Below are 19542 nucleotides of genomic sequence, written 5' to 3'. Positions count from 1 at the left end.
TGATGACTGGGGCTTGTCCACTCTATTTTCTTCTTTCCTCACATGGTTTTCTGCTGTATTTCTCAGCATTCTATATATGAACTGTCCTTCTGAGGTTAACTAACACTGATATTTAGTGATTTTCTTCTCAAGGGCTCCAGCTGTTTGAGAAAGAGCAGTGGATGACACAACAATTGGCACTTAAAGCAAATCTGCAACATCTTGACTGTAATATCCATGGCTATAAAATCCATGAAAATTGGCTCTGTGTAGGAAAAAGCATACAGTTCCTCATAGAAGAAAACATAGATACTCTCATTAAAAGATATTTTTAGTAGTTTAGTGAATACTAGTTGGATGAATATCATCTGTCTTTACTGTTTTAGATTATTTTAGGTTGCCAGTCTCCTTGGAATTTTTGTTTCACCATGTCCTTTCTGAACATGAGTGCCCTTTCCAGGTACAGTGTGTAGCCCCTAGGCAATCTTTTGCTTCTGCAATTGCAGAACCTCACTGAAGGTTCTGCTGAGAGTTTTGCAAATAGCCAGAGGGTTGTAAAGTGCTGCTGAAAGAGCAGCCTCACACAAAAGAGCAATTAAAACCTTACTGTCTACTTCAAATTATTTTTTCTCTGTCTTGTGGTAAGTATATGCTGTTAGCTGGAGATGTCTTTATTTTAAGAAACTGTTACTATTTCTTTTGTATATTAATTAATTTATGGCTTGTGTTTCAGCTGATCCCCAGTGTTTTTCCATCTATAGCTGTTAGCACACACTATCACAGTTCCCACTGTCCAGAGAGTCATTTGAAGAGAGGTCACCTATTTGTGGTTGTTACTCAGTGAAAATCTGCTAAATGAAAAGCAAAAGGCTGCATTATAATTAAACATTGATTCTTCTATGGTTGAAGTTGTGAGTAATGGAGAATGTAAAAATGTAACTTCCCTTAAGGTGAAGCTGCTGGAGATGAAGTGTTGCATGGTCTGTATTTCCTTAGTTTCAGCACTACAAGAAGATAAGTTCACTATGAGTTTTTTCCACCCTGGCTTTCTTTTGAAGCCAGAGAAATTCAACTTCAGAGGTCTTTCCTGGCCTATCCAGCTGCAAGCTTGAAGTCATTAATGTGTTCATGTCTTAGGGTAGTACAGGGGTTTAGAAATTCATGAAGTCGATGTTAATTTAATGATCTGTTTTTCCAAAGTCTGAAAGTTTTCATAAAAAAGCAGAGTTGTCAAACTTTGTAGTTTCATCTTCTTTTTATTCAAAAATAAATAATAAAAAGGTGGCTATTAATAAATAAATCACCAGCAATGGCTTTAGTGGATAACCTACTGTCCTTGCCATTTGACATGTGAGACACTCAAAGGCTTTCTGGCCATAGGAACATTCTCAACTCAATTGTCTTTGTCAGTTCTCTTGCAACTGTGCAGATTTCCAGCAGAATTGTGTCCAGCTGGAGCTGTTGATGTAGGTGGGGCACCAGTGGGTGAAGTCCCCTGCCAGTATTGATCAGTTCCAGTGCAGTTGGGAACTCTCTGCCTGTGACTTTCTGGGACACAGTGATTTCCACAACAGCGTCCCCCTGTGTGAGAGGTTCACTGGCTAATTGCTGAGCTCCCTTCTGGCTGGAGCTGCAGATGAGAACAGTGTCCCAGGGCTGTGGTGTTTTCATCATTTCCATTCAGACCTGGCTGTGGAGCAGGAGCAGCATGAGCTGTTTGTTCCCTGCACTGGGGGGCTGCAGGACTGTCTTGTCACCAGCTGTGGTGTTTTCCTACACTGCCACTTCCCACAAGGATTGCTGACTCCTGTGAGAGTCCTTCCTTAATTGCACAGGTCTTTTCCACAAGGAAAATGTTCTTCTCTTGGAAACCCCACTTGTATAATCCCAGGATGAAGGGTTGGATATGTTTGTTCATCTTCCAGAGGGCTCTTAAGCATCTAAAGCAGTGACCCTGCTCTGCTTTCCAGCAGGTGCCCAGCACTGCTGGGGAGGGCAGTGATGTTCAGGCTGCTCCTGAGCTGACAGTGCATTTCAGGGACATGTTCTGGCATTTATTTGTTCTCACACCTTAGTTAAGGGTAGCTGGACCTTTCACTAGCCAGGATTGCAGTGGTGATGGGAATTGGCAGAGCTGGACAGAAGAGGGATTTGGGAATCCTTTGTTTTTACTGTTAATTTCTAGAAACTGTGACTGAAGTGAGCTTTAGGCTCCCAGCCCTGCATTTTGTCTGACAGGTTGCTGGTTTTATTTTCAGTTAGAAACTCACTTTTCCTATGTTTTTATAACATGTGGCACTCTGTGCACTCTGTTCTGCATGGCACCAGCCCTTAAATCACTTCCCAGTGCTGGAACAGAGTGCAGAGGTTTGCTCACAGGTTCATGGGGCAAGTTGGAGGTGTTGCTTTAGATCTGTTGCATTCTGAGGACTGTCTGCCTCTCTCTTGAGTTTCCTGACCTGTGTGTCCCTGATGAAAAGGAAGCCACTTGGTGAGGTATGTGCTGTGAAGGCTCTGGTGTTGTGACCTTTCCTTTAGTTTGAAATAGCTTAAATTCAGTGTGTTTTTTCTGGAAGTACTGAAAAAGTCATCTGTTCAAGTGAGGTCCCCAGAGAATGCTAGAGAAATTGTTCCTAGACAAAAGGAGAGGAGTTGTCTGAGTCTTTGTAACTGATTCAGGTGCTGCTGGGACATTTTATGACTAAAATGTTACTGTGTGATTAAACATCTTGGGATGGCTGCAGCCTTGGGAGAGGCATCTTTATGATTTTAGAACTTCATAAATAATAAATAGCTGCATTTGAGGGATCAGGCTCACAAGATAGCATTAGAACTGTACTCTCTTAGAGATCCAGCATTACAAGCAAATTATTTTCCTTTTTGCTTTGTCTTGGCTTTCATCTCCATTCTGAAAAGAGTCAAATTAATGAGCACTATTGAGCTGTTTGTTTGGCAGCAGATGTCAACCAGCTATTGATTGTGATCTGAAGCAGCTGACTCAAGTGATTTCGTTGTTTCCAAGATAATATTTAACACACATGGAATTAAAACAAGGAAAAAATAGAAGAAAAAAAGTAAAAACATGCTTTAGATTAGATGTCTTGTGCGAGTTTCATGGATTATAGAATCTATCCCTCTGCTGTCACCAACACCCAAGTCTTTTTATAGACTTAACAAACTCCATTTTGAAAGCAGGATGTTTTTTCCAGCTTATTTCATCTGAAGGCCACTGTGGAATCTAATTTCCTTCATTCCTTGTGGAATTCTAATTTTCCTTCAGTTAGAGACCCTCAAATTTGAAGCCTGAATTTATTCATGGCCAATTTGTAGCTACAGGTGGTAAATTTGGAATCTTTAAACGTTAGGTCTTTTCACCTGAGCTCCTCCCAGCTACTTACATAATATATTTATATTCACACTAGAAGTTGAATTGAATTGTCAGAAGGAAAACAATTATCTCAAAAAACCCAAACAAACTAAAAAACCCAAAAAAAGGAACCCACCAAACACCAACGACTAGGTTCTGTTGAGAGACTTAGATTTAACAGTATTTTTTATCAGATACCCAAATAACTATGCCTGCAAAGTGGTGTGGTTTTGAGGCACTGGTAGATAGTTTTGCTGGTATCAGTAGGAGCTGAATTTTGTTTGTACATTTAAATGGACTGGTCTGCACTGTCTTATTAATCCACCTTGATAAGAGGCAAATATAAAACCTGATTTAATTAGGGTAGTTTCATCTTGTCTGCATTGCAAAGGGTAAAAGTGAAGAATGAAAGTAGTAAAGGGAGGAAAAACAATTTTTGTTTTGACTTGGTAGTGGAAGAAGGGAAAAGGGTTGTCTCTGAAAATCAGCAGAAGGCACTTGTAATTCATTGTTAAACTTAGCAGCTTGGAAAGTAACCTCATGATAGAAGTAAATCCTTGGCACCAGGCTCTGAATTAAGCTATATTTTTTCCTGGGGTAGTTGGATTGTAACAATGGGAAATACATCTGTATTTGTCTGAAATGTGTGTGTTCTTTGGCTTTCTGGTCCCTCTTCAACCTGGCCATATATTTGTTTTCCACATTATATATTTTATGATTTGTATTAATCCTTTTTTTTTTTCTGTTAAATTTATATTTGCCATCTCATCATGTTTTATTGCTCTGGCAGTGATTGCTCATGTAGTCATGACAGTCTGCAGTTTTACTGAAAAATATTTTCCTCAACTTTTATTTGTTTGTCAAACATTTTTTGCAAATGTTGCACATCTGTAATAGTCCAGAGCAACTAGTTAATAAAACCAGATGGGCCATTTGGAGTAATTTCTCTCTAGTGAATTGGAGGTCAAGAAGATAATAGTATCCAGAATTTATTATTTAATATTAAAGAATTTATTGCTAGACCAGGCCAGTTTTTTCCTAGATGGCAAACAAACATGACATTTCTGTCTCTGGTTTTTACCACTCCATCAGGTTTTCTTCTGATTTTAAAAGTATCATCTTCAATTTCTATTTATTTATTCTTGCTTCTTACTAGATCTAGGTTTCACTTCCCTATTAGGGTGCAGTAACCAGTTGCTTCTGTATTAAGAAAGAGAGTAGTGGTAAAAGAAGTAACTAATTACCTTTAAAAAAACCCACTCCTTGTAGATTTACTGTGACCTGTCCTATATAAAACCCATTTGTTGACTTAAACATTCATGGGCCTTTGTGTCTCAGAGGTTGCAAGGTCAGAGTAGATTTTGGGATTTTTTTTTCCCCCTGGAATCATCCAGTCTTTGTTTCACATGATGTGATCACTTCTAAAAAGACTAAACAATGTAAGCTACGTGCAGGTGGCTCAGTCCTGGCAGGGAGAGGCTGCTGCTCAGCACACTCTGACCCCAGGGACCTGTGCAGTTTGACACCATAGGAGACCCTTAGAGCCCATCTGTGTTTGGGGCTGCAGCTCCAGAACATCACCAGAGATGCAGAAATGTTGATTTTGTTCTTTGCATCTTCTACAGGCAGCACCGACGATCCTTTAGCTGATCTTTCTGAGGTCTTAAACACTGATGATGATATTCTTGGAATACTTTCTGATGATTTGGTAAAGTCTGGAGATCATTCAGGTATGTATGTCCATGGGGTCTCTCCCTATAGTTTCCCATTTTTTCCTCTGTATTATAGATGTATTTGTTGTACTGCATCTGTAGGTTCTGCTCTAGGTCATTTCAGATACAATTTTCATATCTTAAAAATACCTTGGTTTGGAATGATTTTGGTTTATTCTACCAAAAAAATGCCCAAACTTGTCAACATTTTGTTTTTACTTGGCTCTTTGCTTTGCTGCTTAAGAGAGGATAAAATGTAGCTGCTGTTGTCTCTCATACCTGCGTAGCTTTTTTCAGCATGCAGCTTTTTCTTTACTTTTTTTTTTGTTTTCGTGTTGTAATCATCCATTTTATCTGGTTTGGGTCCTGTAGGTCTTGATTTATGCACTTTCCAGGTTGAGAACTCACCCTCCCCATTTGGTAAGAATCTAAACAATGGATGATCCATGGTTAGCAGTAGCCCTCTTTTCCTAGTGGTTTTAGCTGAAAGAAGTGCATGTGTAGAAATTGCTTCTCCTTTACTGTGTCACTAATTCATGTTTCATTTTCCACTCTGTGGTGTTTGAGTCTAACACAACCTCTGAACTCTGCACTCTGCCTTTTAAGAGTCCTGCATCAAGTTTTGCTTATAGCTTTTGAAAACCTTCCTTAGTTTTTTGTGTTTCATCATACAAACCCATGCATTTTCTTGCTGCCACTGTAAATATTACTTCCCGTAGTAGTGTGTAGTTTTTATCATAATGGTATATTTTGTAAATGAAAAGCATTTTTATCAATGTGAGTATATAAAAGCATGATCAAAACAGTCAGTATCCTTTTGTTTTCACTGGATAATGGTTCATCACGTTATGTTAGAGACAGGTTGACAACAAGTAGAATGGAATGTTTCATTATTTTAAATTTGGTGTTATTTGGTAATTATTACAGAAATATATTTTAAATACTAAAAGACATAATTCTTTTTTCCCAAATTTTTCTCATTTGAGAGATTTATTGACTTGAGGGATGTTAGGAAATTTATGTAGTGAGTTCTGTTTTCTTAGTGCCAGCAAATCACTTTGATGTAACCCATAATATTTAGGACTTGTTTTTGAAAAAGAAACTTCTGTAACTTGTTTTATTCTGGCTAGACCTCAACAGCATTTCAGTAAATATTTTGTGTAATATTTGAAGTGAACCTTAAGGTACATGAGGATGAACCATGTTTACTACTGATGGATTCTTTTCAAAAAGAGAAAAATAGTTTAAGTGGAACTATATTCTGAAACCTATACATTTGAAACCATGCTGAACCTAAACTCAGTAGTCTTACTTCCTGTTCTTCCAGTTGCATTATATTCAATTGACATTCCTCAAACAATGCAATAAACTGGAGGTAAAGAGTGGGAAGGTTTTTTTTACCTTTTCTAATCAGTGTTTTGTTTTGCCTTACCTTTCAAATATTAGAAAGTCCTGGTTTAATTGACAGCTGAATTCTAGGGGAAGGAAACAGGAAATATGCTCTTTATTCAATATTAATTAAATTTGCAATTCATGTCTAATTTAATATTCTTTCTTCTCCAGCTGGATTGGATATTGGCCCCATCTCTGATGATCCTTCTTCCCTGCCCCAGCCGAGTGTCACCCAGAGCTCACGGTCACTGAGTGAAGAGCAGTTAGATGAAATCCTCAGCCCAGAGCTAGACAAAATGGTCACAGATGGTAATTTTTTTTTGGTCCTTAATCTTGGTCTTCTTCAGAACTTATGTAGAAATCATCTTTTCTTTTTTCTTTCCCCCAAGTGACACATCCCTGTATTGTAGCAGACCTATTTGGACTTGGTTGCACAATTACTTTCATTGCCTTGATGATTACTTACCTTGTGTTGCCTTTGCTTTGTCCAGGTGCTATTCTTGGCAAACTGTACAAAATCCCAGGTATGTGTTCTGATCCTCCTTGTCTTTTGTGGAACACAGTTCACAAGCAATGCCAGCAACTCATGCAGAGTGTTTTTTGCAGAGCTGGGAGGGAAGGATGTTGAAGATTTGTTCACAGCTGTGTTGAGTCCAGCAGCCCCACAGCCAGCTCCTCTGCCTCAGCCTCCTCCCCCACCACAGCTCATGTCTTTGCATAGCCAAGGTATGTTCTTCTGGTGCTTCTGTGGGCAGCAGCCTGGCCAGGAGAGTTGTGCACATTTTAAATGCTGATGGGGAACTAGGACTCATCTTACACTGTGCAAAATTGTGGAATCTGCCATTGTTAATTTGTGAAATATTATTCTAGACCTATTCTGAAGGGAGTATGTGATGAACATCCATGTTAATGTTGCTAATAGAAAAGGACAGTTATTTGAGATTTTTCTGACATATTGGTGCTTTTGCTTTAGCTGACACTTAGATGGTTTGGAAATCAGTCTGTGATAAAGCATGTGTTCTCTTCTGACTTCACTCTAATTACTTTTGAGCACCTCCTCAAGGGTAAAGCAAGAGTCTATGTAACACTGATTTACTGAGTTTTAATATCTGTAAGAATGCAGTTTCATGTATTAGCTAGTCCTAATACAAAGGAGACTAAACAGATTTAAAATTTATCTTGGAAATTGTACTTTATTTTTCTTCATTCCTACTAAAATTACCTTGAGTTAGATAAAGCATCTTGCTCTTGTATGGAAGGCAAGAGACAGATTGATTTTTTTATTATTATCAGTAGAGCTGTTTTTTAAGCAGTATGTGGGAATATAATTGAATGTGCTCCTTTTCTCATCACACATCACCTCTAGTGGGTTTTCCATGTGCTCATGTAAAGAGTGTCCACTCTTGGATACTGGTACTAAAGGAAGGACTATGCAAATTGATTTGGCCAGTGAATTAATCATAAGAAGAAAACTGATTTGTTTCCTAGTTGGATCAGTTTTCATAAAAACTAAATACTTCAAAACCTTTTAGAAATGAGAGTATTTTAAGTAAATAATGAGTTGATTTAAAGCAAAAAATAATGTAGATACCATTGCCTGTTTCCCAGTTATTGAGTACTTGTGGATAGCTCCAGCATGTGAGCTCTGTAAGATTGTTCAGCTCCTCCCTGTGGGAACTGCCATGATAACAAAGTTTTGGATTTACACTTTGGTTCTGCTCCAGTGGAATGATCCACAGATAAATGCTTCAGTAGTGGTGCAGCTTACATCAAGTTTCAGATAAAATTATTGCTCTTTTCTCATAAAGATATGTAAGCACACAGTGCAGACCAGAGCCCATCCTGTTTGTTTGCCAGGTCTTCACAGTTAGTTACTGTGTTTACCAGCACAGTAACATTCTATTAAATTTTGTGTTACAACTGTAGTTGGTGCACAGCTTACATAACCTTTAGATCAGAAACAGTCTCCTAAAATGGGAGAATGATACAGTGTCATCCTGCAGATACATCTGATTCCTGAGCTACTTCAGTGCTTTTAAGGAAATCCTGGGGCACCAGTTATAATCTCGCTTAAGTGATGGGATCCAAAGGCCAGAGTTAATTCTGTGTATAACATCTGCAAATACCATCTGCTGGAATGAATCTGCCTGTGCCACATTTGTAATATTGTAATCAAATAAATAACATTTTCTGCCTTCTTACTGCTAGACTGGACATTTAATTAGAAAATGTTAATGCTCATTTGAGTAGAGTTATCTGTTTCATTGGTTACAAATTAGGGAGTTAGTAGATAATGAGGCTTACTTTGGTACAATGCTCAGGAGTCTCAGAAGAGGAGATATTTAATTCAGGTGGCTAATGATCATCCTGCAGGGACTGAAAACTACCTTCTCCATGGCTTGCTGCTTTTGTCTGGGTCTAACAAACATGAAGAACATGAGCTTTTAAGTTTATTACCTCTATATAAAGTGCAGTACCATGGCATGGGCTACTGCAAAAGTTTTGGGAATCCATTTTTGAAAAAAAAATTGTGTTTTCGACAAGAAAAAAAAAGTGTGCAGGGATGTAATAGAGTAGAAAAGGATCCTTTAAGCTTACAGAGAAGGATTTTAAACTGATGTAAAATCTTTTCCAAAAAAGTAAGGTCAGCACTGTAAAATTTTAAAGCATTTAGTTTTTAGAGGAGACATTGTTTTCTCAGTGGAAGATTCCACCTCTGCCTTAGAAGCAGTCACCCTTGGAAACTTAAATGAGTGACTTAATCTGCTTGTTTCCAGGAGAGAATGCATTTCCAAGAGTGCCCCTCATGAATGGTCTGATTGGCCCCAACCCTCATCTCCCTCACACGGCTCTGGCTGCTGGAGGAGGGCTGGGCACCTTCTCTCCCATTACACAGCAGCCATACACTGATGCCAGGTAAGTCCAGATGGAGAATAAAAGGTATTTGGTGTATTTAGCATTAAAAAAAAATAAATCTAAGTAACAAAAACACCTGGAGGGTGTTGTTGGTTACTAATAATGTGATATTACTAGTTCTTGACAGCCACCACAAAACCTTGTGTATTCTTGCAGTGTGTTCACTGCTGAAATACCAAACAGAATGAGCACTTTGCTAATTGAGAGTTGGTTTGTTTTGTTGTTTTTATACAATCTGTAAAACAAACCCCTTTTCTGGTCTGTCAGGGATAAGAATCCAGCCTTCAATCCAATGGTGAGTGATCCCAACAGCTCATGGGCACCAGCTGCTCCACCTCTGGAGGGTGAAGGTGATACCATGTCCAACGCTCAGAGAAGCACCCTGAAGTGGGAGAAAGAAGAAGCTTTGGGTGAAATGGCAACTGTAGCACCTGTTCTCTATACAAATATCAACTTCCCCAACCTGAAGGAAGAATTCCCAGGTGAGTGATTGACTGAATCAAGTTGAATACTTTGCAGCAATTTTGGTGCACCTTGATTTTAAAGTATCTCAGGTAAACTTATCATAGCCTTGTGTGTTGACACATTTTTTTGGTTGCAGACTGGGCTACAAGAGTGAAGCAAATTGCTAAGCTGTGGAGGAAAGCAAGCTCTCAGGAGAGGGCTCCCTATGTGGTAAGAACAATTCCCACCTGCATTTGCATGCTTCCAGCAAACGTACATTTCATTTATAAGGTTTGTTATAAGTGTTGTTTTGTTCTGTTTTTAATAACTCAAGTTCAAGGTTTAGTGATAGTTCCCTTACTGCAAGAAAACCTTTTTAATTTAGCTCCTAAGTCTGAATACTTCTACCTGTACTCTTTGTTTTTCAGTCATGGCATAAACACAGTTAGTACTGTGCAATATAAAGGCATCAGCTGAGATGAGAACATTTGTGGTTCCCACTGCCTCTCAGCTGCCTTTGATTCATGCCTCAAGTCATCTTTGCTCTGTCTCAAGTCATCTTTGCTTTGTCTCTTTCTACACAGAATCTCACCAGTTTCTTGAGAAGGCTAATAGCAACTGATCATGAGATTCCTCTCCCTTTCATCATCCCCTCTCTCTGGGCTATCCTTTTTTCCCTGTTAGAGTTGCTGAAGTCTTTTAGCTATTGAACTAACAATTCCAGAGGTGTCAGTGCTCACACCTCTGCTTTCCTCATTTACTTCTACTCCTTGTGTTCTTGCTTTACTGTTCCCTTTCTCTGCTTGCTCTCTTGTATTGCTTTGTATGAAGACTCTCCTGATATCTTCTGCTACCCATTTTTCTGGTACCATTTTGTGGGGAGCTTGAAGGACTCAATTTTTCTCTCCAAAATCATTCACCTTCTTCACATCTGAGTTAAGTGAACACACAGGTACTTGTAGCAGCTATCTGGAGTTACATTGTCATTGATTTTACCCTGCAGAACTGCCATTCTGAGGGGGTGACTCTTAAGCTTTGTTGAAGTCTCTGTTGAGGCCTGTGTGTATCCAAAGTATTATTGATTCTTTTGGACTTTGCCAACAACTGCTGGCAAATGTACTTTTCTTTAACTTCCATTCTCTCCTGGTTCTCATCTTTGTTTCTTCACAGCAGCAACTGGATGGTCATTCTCACTTTGCAGGTTTCTGTGGATTTTGCAGTTTTCAGTCTCATAGCCTTCCCCTACCTGCTATTTTTCATGTAGTCCCATCAGTAAACAAACTTCATTCCTCTGCATGTTGATGACTCGAAGTTTAGCAGTACTACACCATCTTCTGCTGTCCAAATTCAAAATTGCTGTGATCTCTGGCTTAAGAGGATAAATCATATCCTAAACTCATTGTGAGAAGTGGAGTTCTTGATCTTTCTGAAACCCTTTCCATAATTCTCTCATTTTTCCTTTTTATCACTGAGGCATCATTATTATTCTGCTTTTTATTCAGTGTTGCAATTTCAGCACCTTTGGACCTCTATATCACCTTGCCCATGCTGTAGTTAATCTTGGTGGTTCCTTCTTTGTGGTATTTATAAGATAATACCCACTTACATCGGTGGCATTTACCACTTCACAATTATTTCTGTTGCTGATCGCTTTATTTTTCATTGTTCTTAAAAAAATGCAGTCATATTGTTGTGATGGCTATCCAAAAGTCAACATCAAAAATTACTTCCCCTGTGTACAGGAGTTGAGGGCATGCTCCTGCACACCAGTATTTCCACAGCAAAATGTGGTTTATTCCTCTCAGAACAGTCCTTGTGCTTCTGCTGGTATTCCTGACATTGTGCACACAAGAAGCTGCTGTGGTGCCTCTCCTGAGGGACTTAGACTCTGAGAGGTTGAATGAAGGCTGAAATGAAATTCAGAGGAGTACTAGTAAATTTTCACTGTTGCTTTTTACTTTACTTAGCATGCACAATCCCATCACTTACAGGGAAAAATGACAGTGATTTTTCTGCTGCTGTGACACCAGTGCTCTCATCCATGTCACTATTTCATTGTTGGGGGGAAGTATTGAAGCCTTTTCCTCTAGGCAACCCCTACTTGACAGCTGCAGATAAATTTGTGAAAAAGAGAATGTGAGGGTTTGGTTCAGAAAAGAAATCACATCCTAGATTGGTGGTAAAACAGGCTCTTTGAAACTTCCATTAGATACTTTAAAGTGTCACTATAGCTGTAAAATGCCTCATTGAAGAGGAATTGCTGTGTCTCCATACAGTTTTTCCTGATCCATAGCCCCATATCCTATGTTTATACTGTTAACTGTTAACAGACTCAGATCTTTAGAGGTCATTTAATGGACTAGACTGTATTTTTCTTGTCATTGAAGTTCTCCACATTAGTGGCCTTTATTGATCCAAACATCATCTGCTGTGCTCAGCCTTCATGTTGTAAGACCACACCAATATGTGATTTGAAAGGTGAACTGGTGCTATTAACGATTTCTTGGCACAGCACAGTGCCTGCAACAGACACCCTCCTGTATAGAAAAGCTTTGCTAATAGGTTTACTAATTTACTAATTGCTAGTAACCTCTTAGTTCCCTCCATATCTCTTAAACACAGAATTTCCATAGAGGTGTGAAATTTTTCTGTTTGGAATTCTTTCCTAAGTGCATAATGTCATTTCCAAGAGGATGTGTGTGATTAGAACAGGCTGTGCAAATAATTTGGTGATAGATTTTTGTAGGAAAAACAGATTCAGTGTGCCCACTTAGTAGAAGAAAATAATTCTAACTGTATATTTTCTCTTTTTCCAGCAAAAAGCCAGAGATAATAGAGCTGCTTTGCGCATCAATAAAGTACAGATGTCAAATGACTCCATGAAAAGGCAGCAGCAACAGGATAGCATTGATCCCAGCTCCCGCATCGACTCCGACCTCTTTAAAGATCCATTAAAACAGAGGGAATCAGAACATGAGCAGGAATGGAAATTCAGACAGGTGTGTAGCATTTAAGGTGTTTTGTTATTTTCTCCCTGCTTTTTATTGCATTGCAGGAATCTGTTGTAATAAAATCAATTTGAATCTTTCTTTGTAGAAGAGTATACAGTCAGCCATTCTGCTTGGGAAGAAAATAGATGTTACCCGGAGATAAACTGTTTGTAAAAATCCTTTTCTTTAAATTTTGACTCTTAAATCCTGTGTATTATAGAAACAGATTGTTCTTTCTCTGCATGGGTGGTCGCTGCAGTAGTTTTTTATTACATACCCTGTATTGCAGTAACTTTGTCCTGCAGACTGCTGCCTCACATGGGGCTGGATGTTTCTCTCAGCCCACACCAGTGCTGCATGTCAGTTGCCTTTGTCTCCAGAGTATAAGGTTGGAAAGCAGTGATGCTCTTTAGGCATCCTGGGAAATGCTTATTCCCAGGCAAGCAAGATGCATGTCAAGGTAATTAAACTTCACAAATAGCTGGACTCTCTGCTCCCTTTGCATTTAAAATTTGCAATTATTTGTAACTGATACTGGATGTGTCCTGAGGTTTTAATTATAGAATCAGTCATTAGAAAGATTTTGTATACCCTTAACTTAGAAGTGTAACATATTTCCTCATAATTTTAAAACAGCAAATGCGGCAAAAAAGTAAGCAGCAGGCCAAAATAGAAGCCACACAGAAGCTTGAACAGGTGAAAAATGAGCAGCAGCAACAGCAGCAGCAACAGCAGCAGCAGCAGTTTGGTTCTCAGCAGCTCCTGAACCAGTCTGGCTCAGACACACCCAGCAGTGGGATCCAGAGCCCCTTAACGCCGCAGACTGGCAATGGCAGCATGTCTCCTGCACAGCAGACATTCCATAAGGATCTGTTCACAAAGCAGCAGCTCCCTGCTACGCCCACGTCGGCGCCCTCAGATGATGTGTTCCTAAAGCCACAGGCCCCACCTCCCACTCCCACCCGAATCCCAGTGCACGAATCGCTGGCTCAATCTCAGACTCCTCAGACACCATCACAACAGATGTTTTCTCCAGGTTCCACAAACACAAGGCCTCCTTCTCCGATGGATCCCTATGCTAAAATGGTGGGAACACCGAGACCAGCACCCATCAACCAGAGCTTTGTCAGAAGGAACCCCATTGCCCCCTTGGATTCCTGTGCAGCACAGCTGTCCATATCTCGGGAGCCATCGGGCAGCAGGCCCTCGCCAGTCAGGGACTCATGTTCTTCATCTCCAGGTAGCAGTGATCCCTATGCAAAGCCCCCAGACACACCCAGGCCTGTCCTGCCATCAGAGCAGTTCTCCAAACCTCTGGGAGTCCCCCGGTCACCCATAGTTATGGAGCAGTCAGGGAAGGTTCCTTTAGGTGCCGGAAGCAGCGATCCATTTACGAAGCCGGCTCCTAGGACTGACACCTTTCAGAGACAGAGAGTAACCTCTGCTGATGCCTATGCACGGCCTCCATTGACTCCCACTCCTGCTCCTGTGGATGGGAGCCCTGGACCTTTCAAAACTCCTCTGCGCCCTCCTCAGTCCCCGCAGGATCCTTACTCCTCCATGCCAGGCACGCCCCGGCGCGTCGCTGTCGATCCCTACGAAAGGCCCCCTCTGACACCCAGGCCCGTGGATAACTTTTCCCATTCCCAGGCCAATGATCCCTACAGCCAGCCTCCCCTCACTCCTCACCCTGCCATGAAGGAGCCTTTTGCCCACCCGCCGCGCATGGTGCGGCAGCAGGGTGATTCTTTCCCTCAGGCTGGGCCCATCTCCAGGCCAGCCTCTCAGGACCCTTACTCCCAGCCTCCAGGTACTCCTCGGCCAGTTGCTGATCCTTACACCCAACCCCCAGGAACTCCTCGTCCCACCACAGTGGATCCATATATGCAGCAGCCACCAACACCAAGGCCTGCTCAACCAGCAGATCTGTTTGCTCAGTCCCCAGCAAACCAGCAGAGACATTCTGATCCCTATGCCCAACCTCCAGGAACACCACGGCCAGTTCTCAGTGATCCTTACTCTCAGCAGCCAGCAACCCCAAGGCCAGGGATTCCTGAGGGGTTTAACAGACCTGCCGTGACAAGGCCAGGACTAATAACAGGTAGAGATCCTTTCCTGCAGACACCACAGAGCAGGTTGCAGGGCACTTTTGTCAGGCCATCAGACCCATGTTCTCAAACACCCAGGTCTGCAGGACCTGCAATAACAGATTCCTTTAGCCATGGTGCAGCTACTCCAGCACATGACCCATATGATCAATCACCAATGACTCCAAGACCTCAGCCAGAATCTTTTGGAACTGGTCAGCTGGCCCATGATGCTGCTGAGCAGCCACGGCCTGGATCTGAGGGCACCTTCAGTGCGTCTGGAAATGCTCCCATGACTTCTCAAGGACAACAATTTCCCAAAGTTTCACAAGTTCCTGGCCCAGCACCCACCACGGGAGTAACAGATACACAGAACACCATGAATATGTCTCAAGCAGATACTGAGAAGTTAAGACAGGTGAGAATTCTGATGATATTAAAATTCTGGAAGTAGAAGAATTTCCCCCGTTCTTGTTAATACTTGAAGGTTTTTGCCATTAAACATAACTATGTGTAAGATATGTATTATCTTAGTTTACTTAATATGTTCCTTTGGTCCTTCTGGATAGAACCACAATATACAGAATACAGAAACATCAGTAATTTCTAAGGAGTTTGGACAAAATCCAAAAAAAAGAAGCAAAGGCTGTGTTTGAAGCCACTGAAGACATAGATGGTTGGTCTGTAGTAGTGCCTTTAGCTACAGTCTGAGTTAAAAAAACATTTTAAAAGGTCAGTTTGTTCTATTCTGTAACAAATGAGGTGTGGAACTGATTGTCAGTGACTTGTTCAATGGCTGGAGAAGGGAGTACAGGCACAGATCTCAGACAATGTCTGACTTTGCAGTTGGCCAGTGTGTTGAGATGAATCCTTCCCTTGGTTGCAGCTCTTCTTGAGGCACATTCACTCCAGGTTTCTGTCCCTGAATGGCAAACAGCTCTTGCTAAGAGATAGAATTACATTCAGATTGGGGAAAGCTGCTCAATCTTCTGTTTGGAAGGAGGGATGGGAAGTGAATTTAATGGAAAACCAGTGGTTTATCATAGTGGTTATCATACAGAGTTAAGAGTGAATTCTGCAGCTATGGTGTAAAAACCTTCTGCTGAATTTTCTTCAGTGGACCTCTAGTCACATTTGTCTCTCAGAATGCACTTTTCCTGTGGTGAAAGGGCCTGCCCCAGGAATAGAAAAATGGAAAGAGAGTTGCTTCCATGTTAAATGGTAGAATGGGATCACACCATACGCTTTACCAAGAGGTCTGGATGTTAAGTTGCGTTGCCAGCACCCTGCACCATTTGACCCTCCTTCTCATTTCTGAGGTGATTGTTGTTTTTAATAATATTTTCTTTTAACAAGTGAAGAATTTCTTTCCTCAAAAAGTAAACCTAGCTGAGTGCAACACTTCAAATGATGTCAGTTGCAGTGTCAAGTATAATGATTTATTTTCTTGTAAACAGCGCCAGAAGCTCCGTGAGATTATTCTACAGCAGCAGCAGCAGAAGAAGAATGCAGTTCGCCAGGAAAAGGCCTTGCAGGACACAGCAGCTCCTCCCCATGCAGCCCCTCTTCAGCACTGGCAGCAAGACAACTTAAATCAGATCTTTAACCGCCCTCCTCCTCCCTATCCTGGGAATATCAGATCCTCTGTGGTCCCTCCAGGTGGGCCAAGGTTCTCCATGTACCCGAAGGAGCAGCGTGGGCCCTTCCCTGGGGATGGGCAGTTCAACAGGCCCCAGTTTCCAGGAGACATGAACACCATGGGGATGAGACCTCATGGTCTGAGGTGAGCTCTTGCATCTCTTAAACTCAGGGGTAGTTGAAGGGGGTATTTCAGACAGGATGAAAAATCATCCACAGGAGCTGGTAACCTTCCTGAACTCTGTACGTGCAGTGGGGTTTCCTTTAACTTTAGAAGGTGTGTTTTATACAAAGTATTCTACGCTGTTTTGTTGGGAGTAATTCAGAAAAATAAATGGAGAAACTGCAGAGGTAGTCAAACTTATGTGACCTGAGATATCATGTTGTCCATGGCTTTTGGGTAATTTAAAAAAAAAAGTAAAATACTTTATTTTTGATGTCTTAATAATGAATAATTTCTAATGAGTATGTGATCAAACATCAGCTTCTGTCTGTGGCATTTTTGCAGTGAATGTTACAATGTAAAATGAATGCCAGTATCAACATACATTCTCAGAAGTTAATTTTTTTCAGTATCTGGATTTATTTCAGTTATTTCTAAATCCACACACTGAGGTTTTTTTACTCTGAATTGCATTAACATGTATTTTAATTACTATGTTAGTTCTGACTGTCAGAGTTTTCTATCCATTATTATTATTATTGAAATTGAAAACAGGTTGTTTATTAAACATAATTAAAGCAATTATTTTATTGTAGTCATAAAGCTCGTTTAAATGTAAGTATAATTAGTCAAAACATTGATTTAAATATCTTGATGAATGCATCATGTAAAGCATTTTGGTGAACAGTTATTTAGTCGTGTGAGACTGAGAAAAAAGATGATTTGCCTTTCATGCTTTATTTTAGATACGGATTTCCAGGAGGGGGCCACGGTCCACCCTCGGGCCAGGAGCGTTTCCTTGGTCCTCAGCAGCCCCTGCAGCGGCCTGGAGTTCCCCCCCAGCTGAGGAGGTCCCTGTCCATTGACATGCCCCGGGCGGTGGGCAGCCCTCAGATCAATAACGCACCCGGCATCCCGCAGCATTTCCCGCCGCAGGGAATCCCGGTGCAGCAGCACAACATCCTGGGGCAGGCGTTCATCGAGCTGCGGCACAGGGCTCCTGAGGGCAGGCCGAGGCTGCCCTTCAGCCCTGCTGCTGCTGCTGCTGCTGCTGCCACCGTGCTGGATGCAGCAGCTCAGCACCAGAGGCACCCCGGCTTCCTGCCCAGGCAGGATTTCCCAGGCCCAAGGCAGGCAGAGCCGCTGAGACACAATTCTCAAGGAATCCCAAACCAGCTGCAGATGGCTGCGGGGTTGGAGCACATGTCCCAGTCCCAGCAGGATCAGATCAATGCTGAGAACCCACCTGCACTTGTGATGCGTTCTCTGGGGCAGCCAGTTGCTGATGCATTCCCAGGAACATCTTTGTCCACATCTGCACCAGTTGATGAATCTGCAAACTTGCAGATTCCCAACCAGCCAAGTGATGGTCTAGAAGAAAAGCTTGATCCTGATGATCCTGCTGTAAAAGATTTGGATGTGAAAGACCTTGATGGGGTTGAAGTCAAGGATTTAGATGATGAGGATTTGGAAAATCTGAACCTGGACACAGAGGATGGGAAAGGAGATGAACTGGACACTCTAGATAATTTGGAAACCAATGATCCTCACCTTGATGATCTTCTGAGACCTGGGGAATTTGATTTAATTGCATACACAGACCCAGACCTTGATGTGGGGGATAAGAAAGGAATGTTTAATGAAGAACTAGACCTTAGTGTCCCCATTGATGACAAACTAGATATCCAGGGCAAGGCAGAAGAACCCAAACAGAAAGAACAAGGTGATACAGCTGTTGCCCCTGCTGAGACCCAGTCTCCACCAAAGAAATCAGCTACAGAAAATGAAATTAAAACAAAAGTACTTTCCCCAAACACTCAAGAGGAAAAGAAGAATGAAAATGAAAAAGGTGATGGAAATACTGAGTCCACAAGTACTCAACAGGCTGCTGAAGTGGAGTTAAAGGATGGGGAAAAGGCTCCCGTGCAACCTGCTAACCCAGAATTCCCTGACAAAACTCCTGCTGTTCCTAGTCAAGATACAACTGTGCCTAGTCCAGATGCTCAGGGATCTGGTCCACTGCCTGTTCAAGGAGCAGTAAGTTCCTGCAGTATTTCTGGGTCCACCCCAGTCCTCTCAAGTTTGCTGTCTAGTGAAAGCCCAGACAATGCTGAAGCAAGAACTCTGGGATCTCCATCTCAATCTCTGCCACCCACACAAATGAACCATGGATCAGGTATTTCACAAACACTCATGACACCTGCTGGACAGATCTTGGAAAACACTTTAAATTCCAATCTGCCCATGGTTCCACGAATGAACCATAATTTTTCTCAAGGGTCACCAAATCCAGGATTTATTCAGGGTCAGTCATCTAATCATAACTTTGGGACAGGGCAGACATCGAATCAGACTGTGGCTGTACCAAACCGTCCTGGTCCCAGCGGCATCGCTGGTCCCCAGCAGATGATGCTCCCTCAGCCATTAGCTCAGCAGCAAAACAGAGAGAGGCCACTTCTGCTGGAGGAGCAGCCACTTCTTCTGCAGGACCTCTTGGATCAGGAGAGGCAGGAGCAGCAGCAGCAGAGACAGATGCAGGCCATGATTCGCCAGCGTTCAGAGCCTTTTTTCCCCAATATTGGTATGTGGGTGTCCTGTTTGTGTGTTTCTGGTTGGTGTTCTAAAAATGCAGCAACAAATAGTTAAATAATCCACAGGACTGCCAGAAGCAGGTAAATATGTAGAACTTGAAGGTGGCATATAATAAAAATGAGCCTGCCTCTTAGGTACAAAGGGAGTATGGAAATTGAGCATGTAGGTGGAATTCTAAACTCCGGCAGAGCTCCTGTTGTCATTACCAGGATCAAGGTAACTCTGCTTTACTGATAATGTTTGTGACATCAGCTGTGTCACA

The 19542-nt window shown here is 41.6% G+C and overlaps 1 protein-coding gene across 8 annotated transcripts in view; it reads left to right on the top strand.

The window, feature by feature from the left end:
- The window catches only part of KMT2C (lysine methyltransferase 2C), a 189354-nt gene that overhangs the window by 143244 nt on the left and 26568 nt on the right, over nt 1–19542 (top strand). For 7 of the 8 annotated variants that reach the window (XM_058045054.1, XM_058045091.1, XM_058045118.1 and 4 more), the window contains 12 exons: nt 4972–5076; nt 5431–5478; nt 6622–6759; nt 6942–6974; nt 7057–7176; nt 9228–9366; nt 9634–9848; nt 9968–10041; nt 12627–12809; nt 13437–15305; nt 16345–16670; nt 17435–19269. In XM_058045054.1, coding sequence (XP_057901037.1) covers nt 4972–5076; nt 5431–5478; nt 6622–6759; nt 6942–6974; nt 7057–7176; nt 9228–9366; nt 9634–9848; nt 9968–10041; nt 12627–12809; nt 13437–15305; nt 16345–16670; nt 17435–19269 — 5085 coding nt within the window. The remainder of the gene's footprint in view (nt 1–4971; nt 5077–5430; nt 5479–6621; nt 6760–6941; nt 6975–7056; nt 7177–9227; nt 9367–9633; nt 9849–9967; nt 10042–12626; nt 12810–13436; nt 15306–16344; nt 16671–17434; nt 19270–19542) is intronic. The other variant, XM_058045071.1, reaches the window with a different exon arrangement.

The sequence above is a fragment of the Melospiza georgiana genome, chromosome 1 (genome assembly GCF_028018845.1).
Source record: "Melospiza georgiana isolate bMelGeo1 chromosome 1, bMelGeo1.pri, whole genome shotgun sequence".
NCBI classification, from domain to species: Eukaryota; Metazoa; Chordata; class Aves; order Passeriformes; family Passerellidae; genus Melospiza; species Melospiza georgiana.
This window is presented reverse-complemented; position numbering and strand designations above follow the sequence as displayed.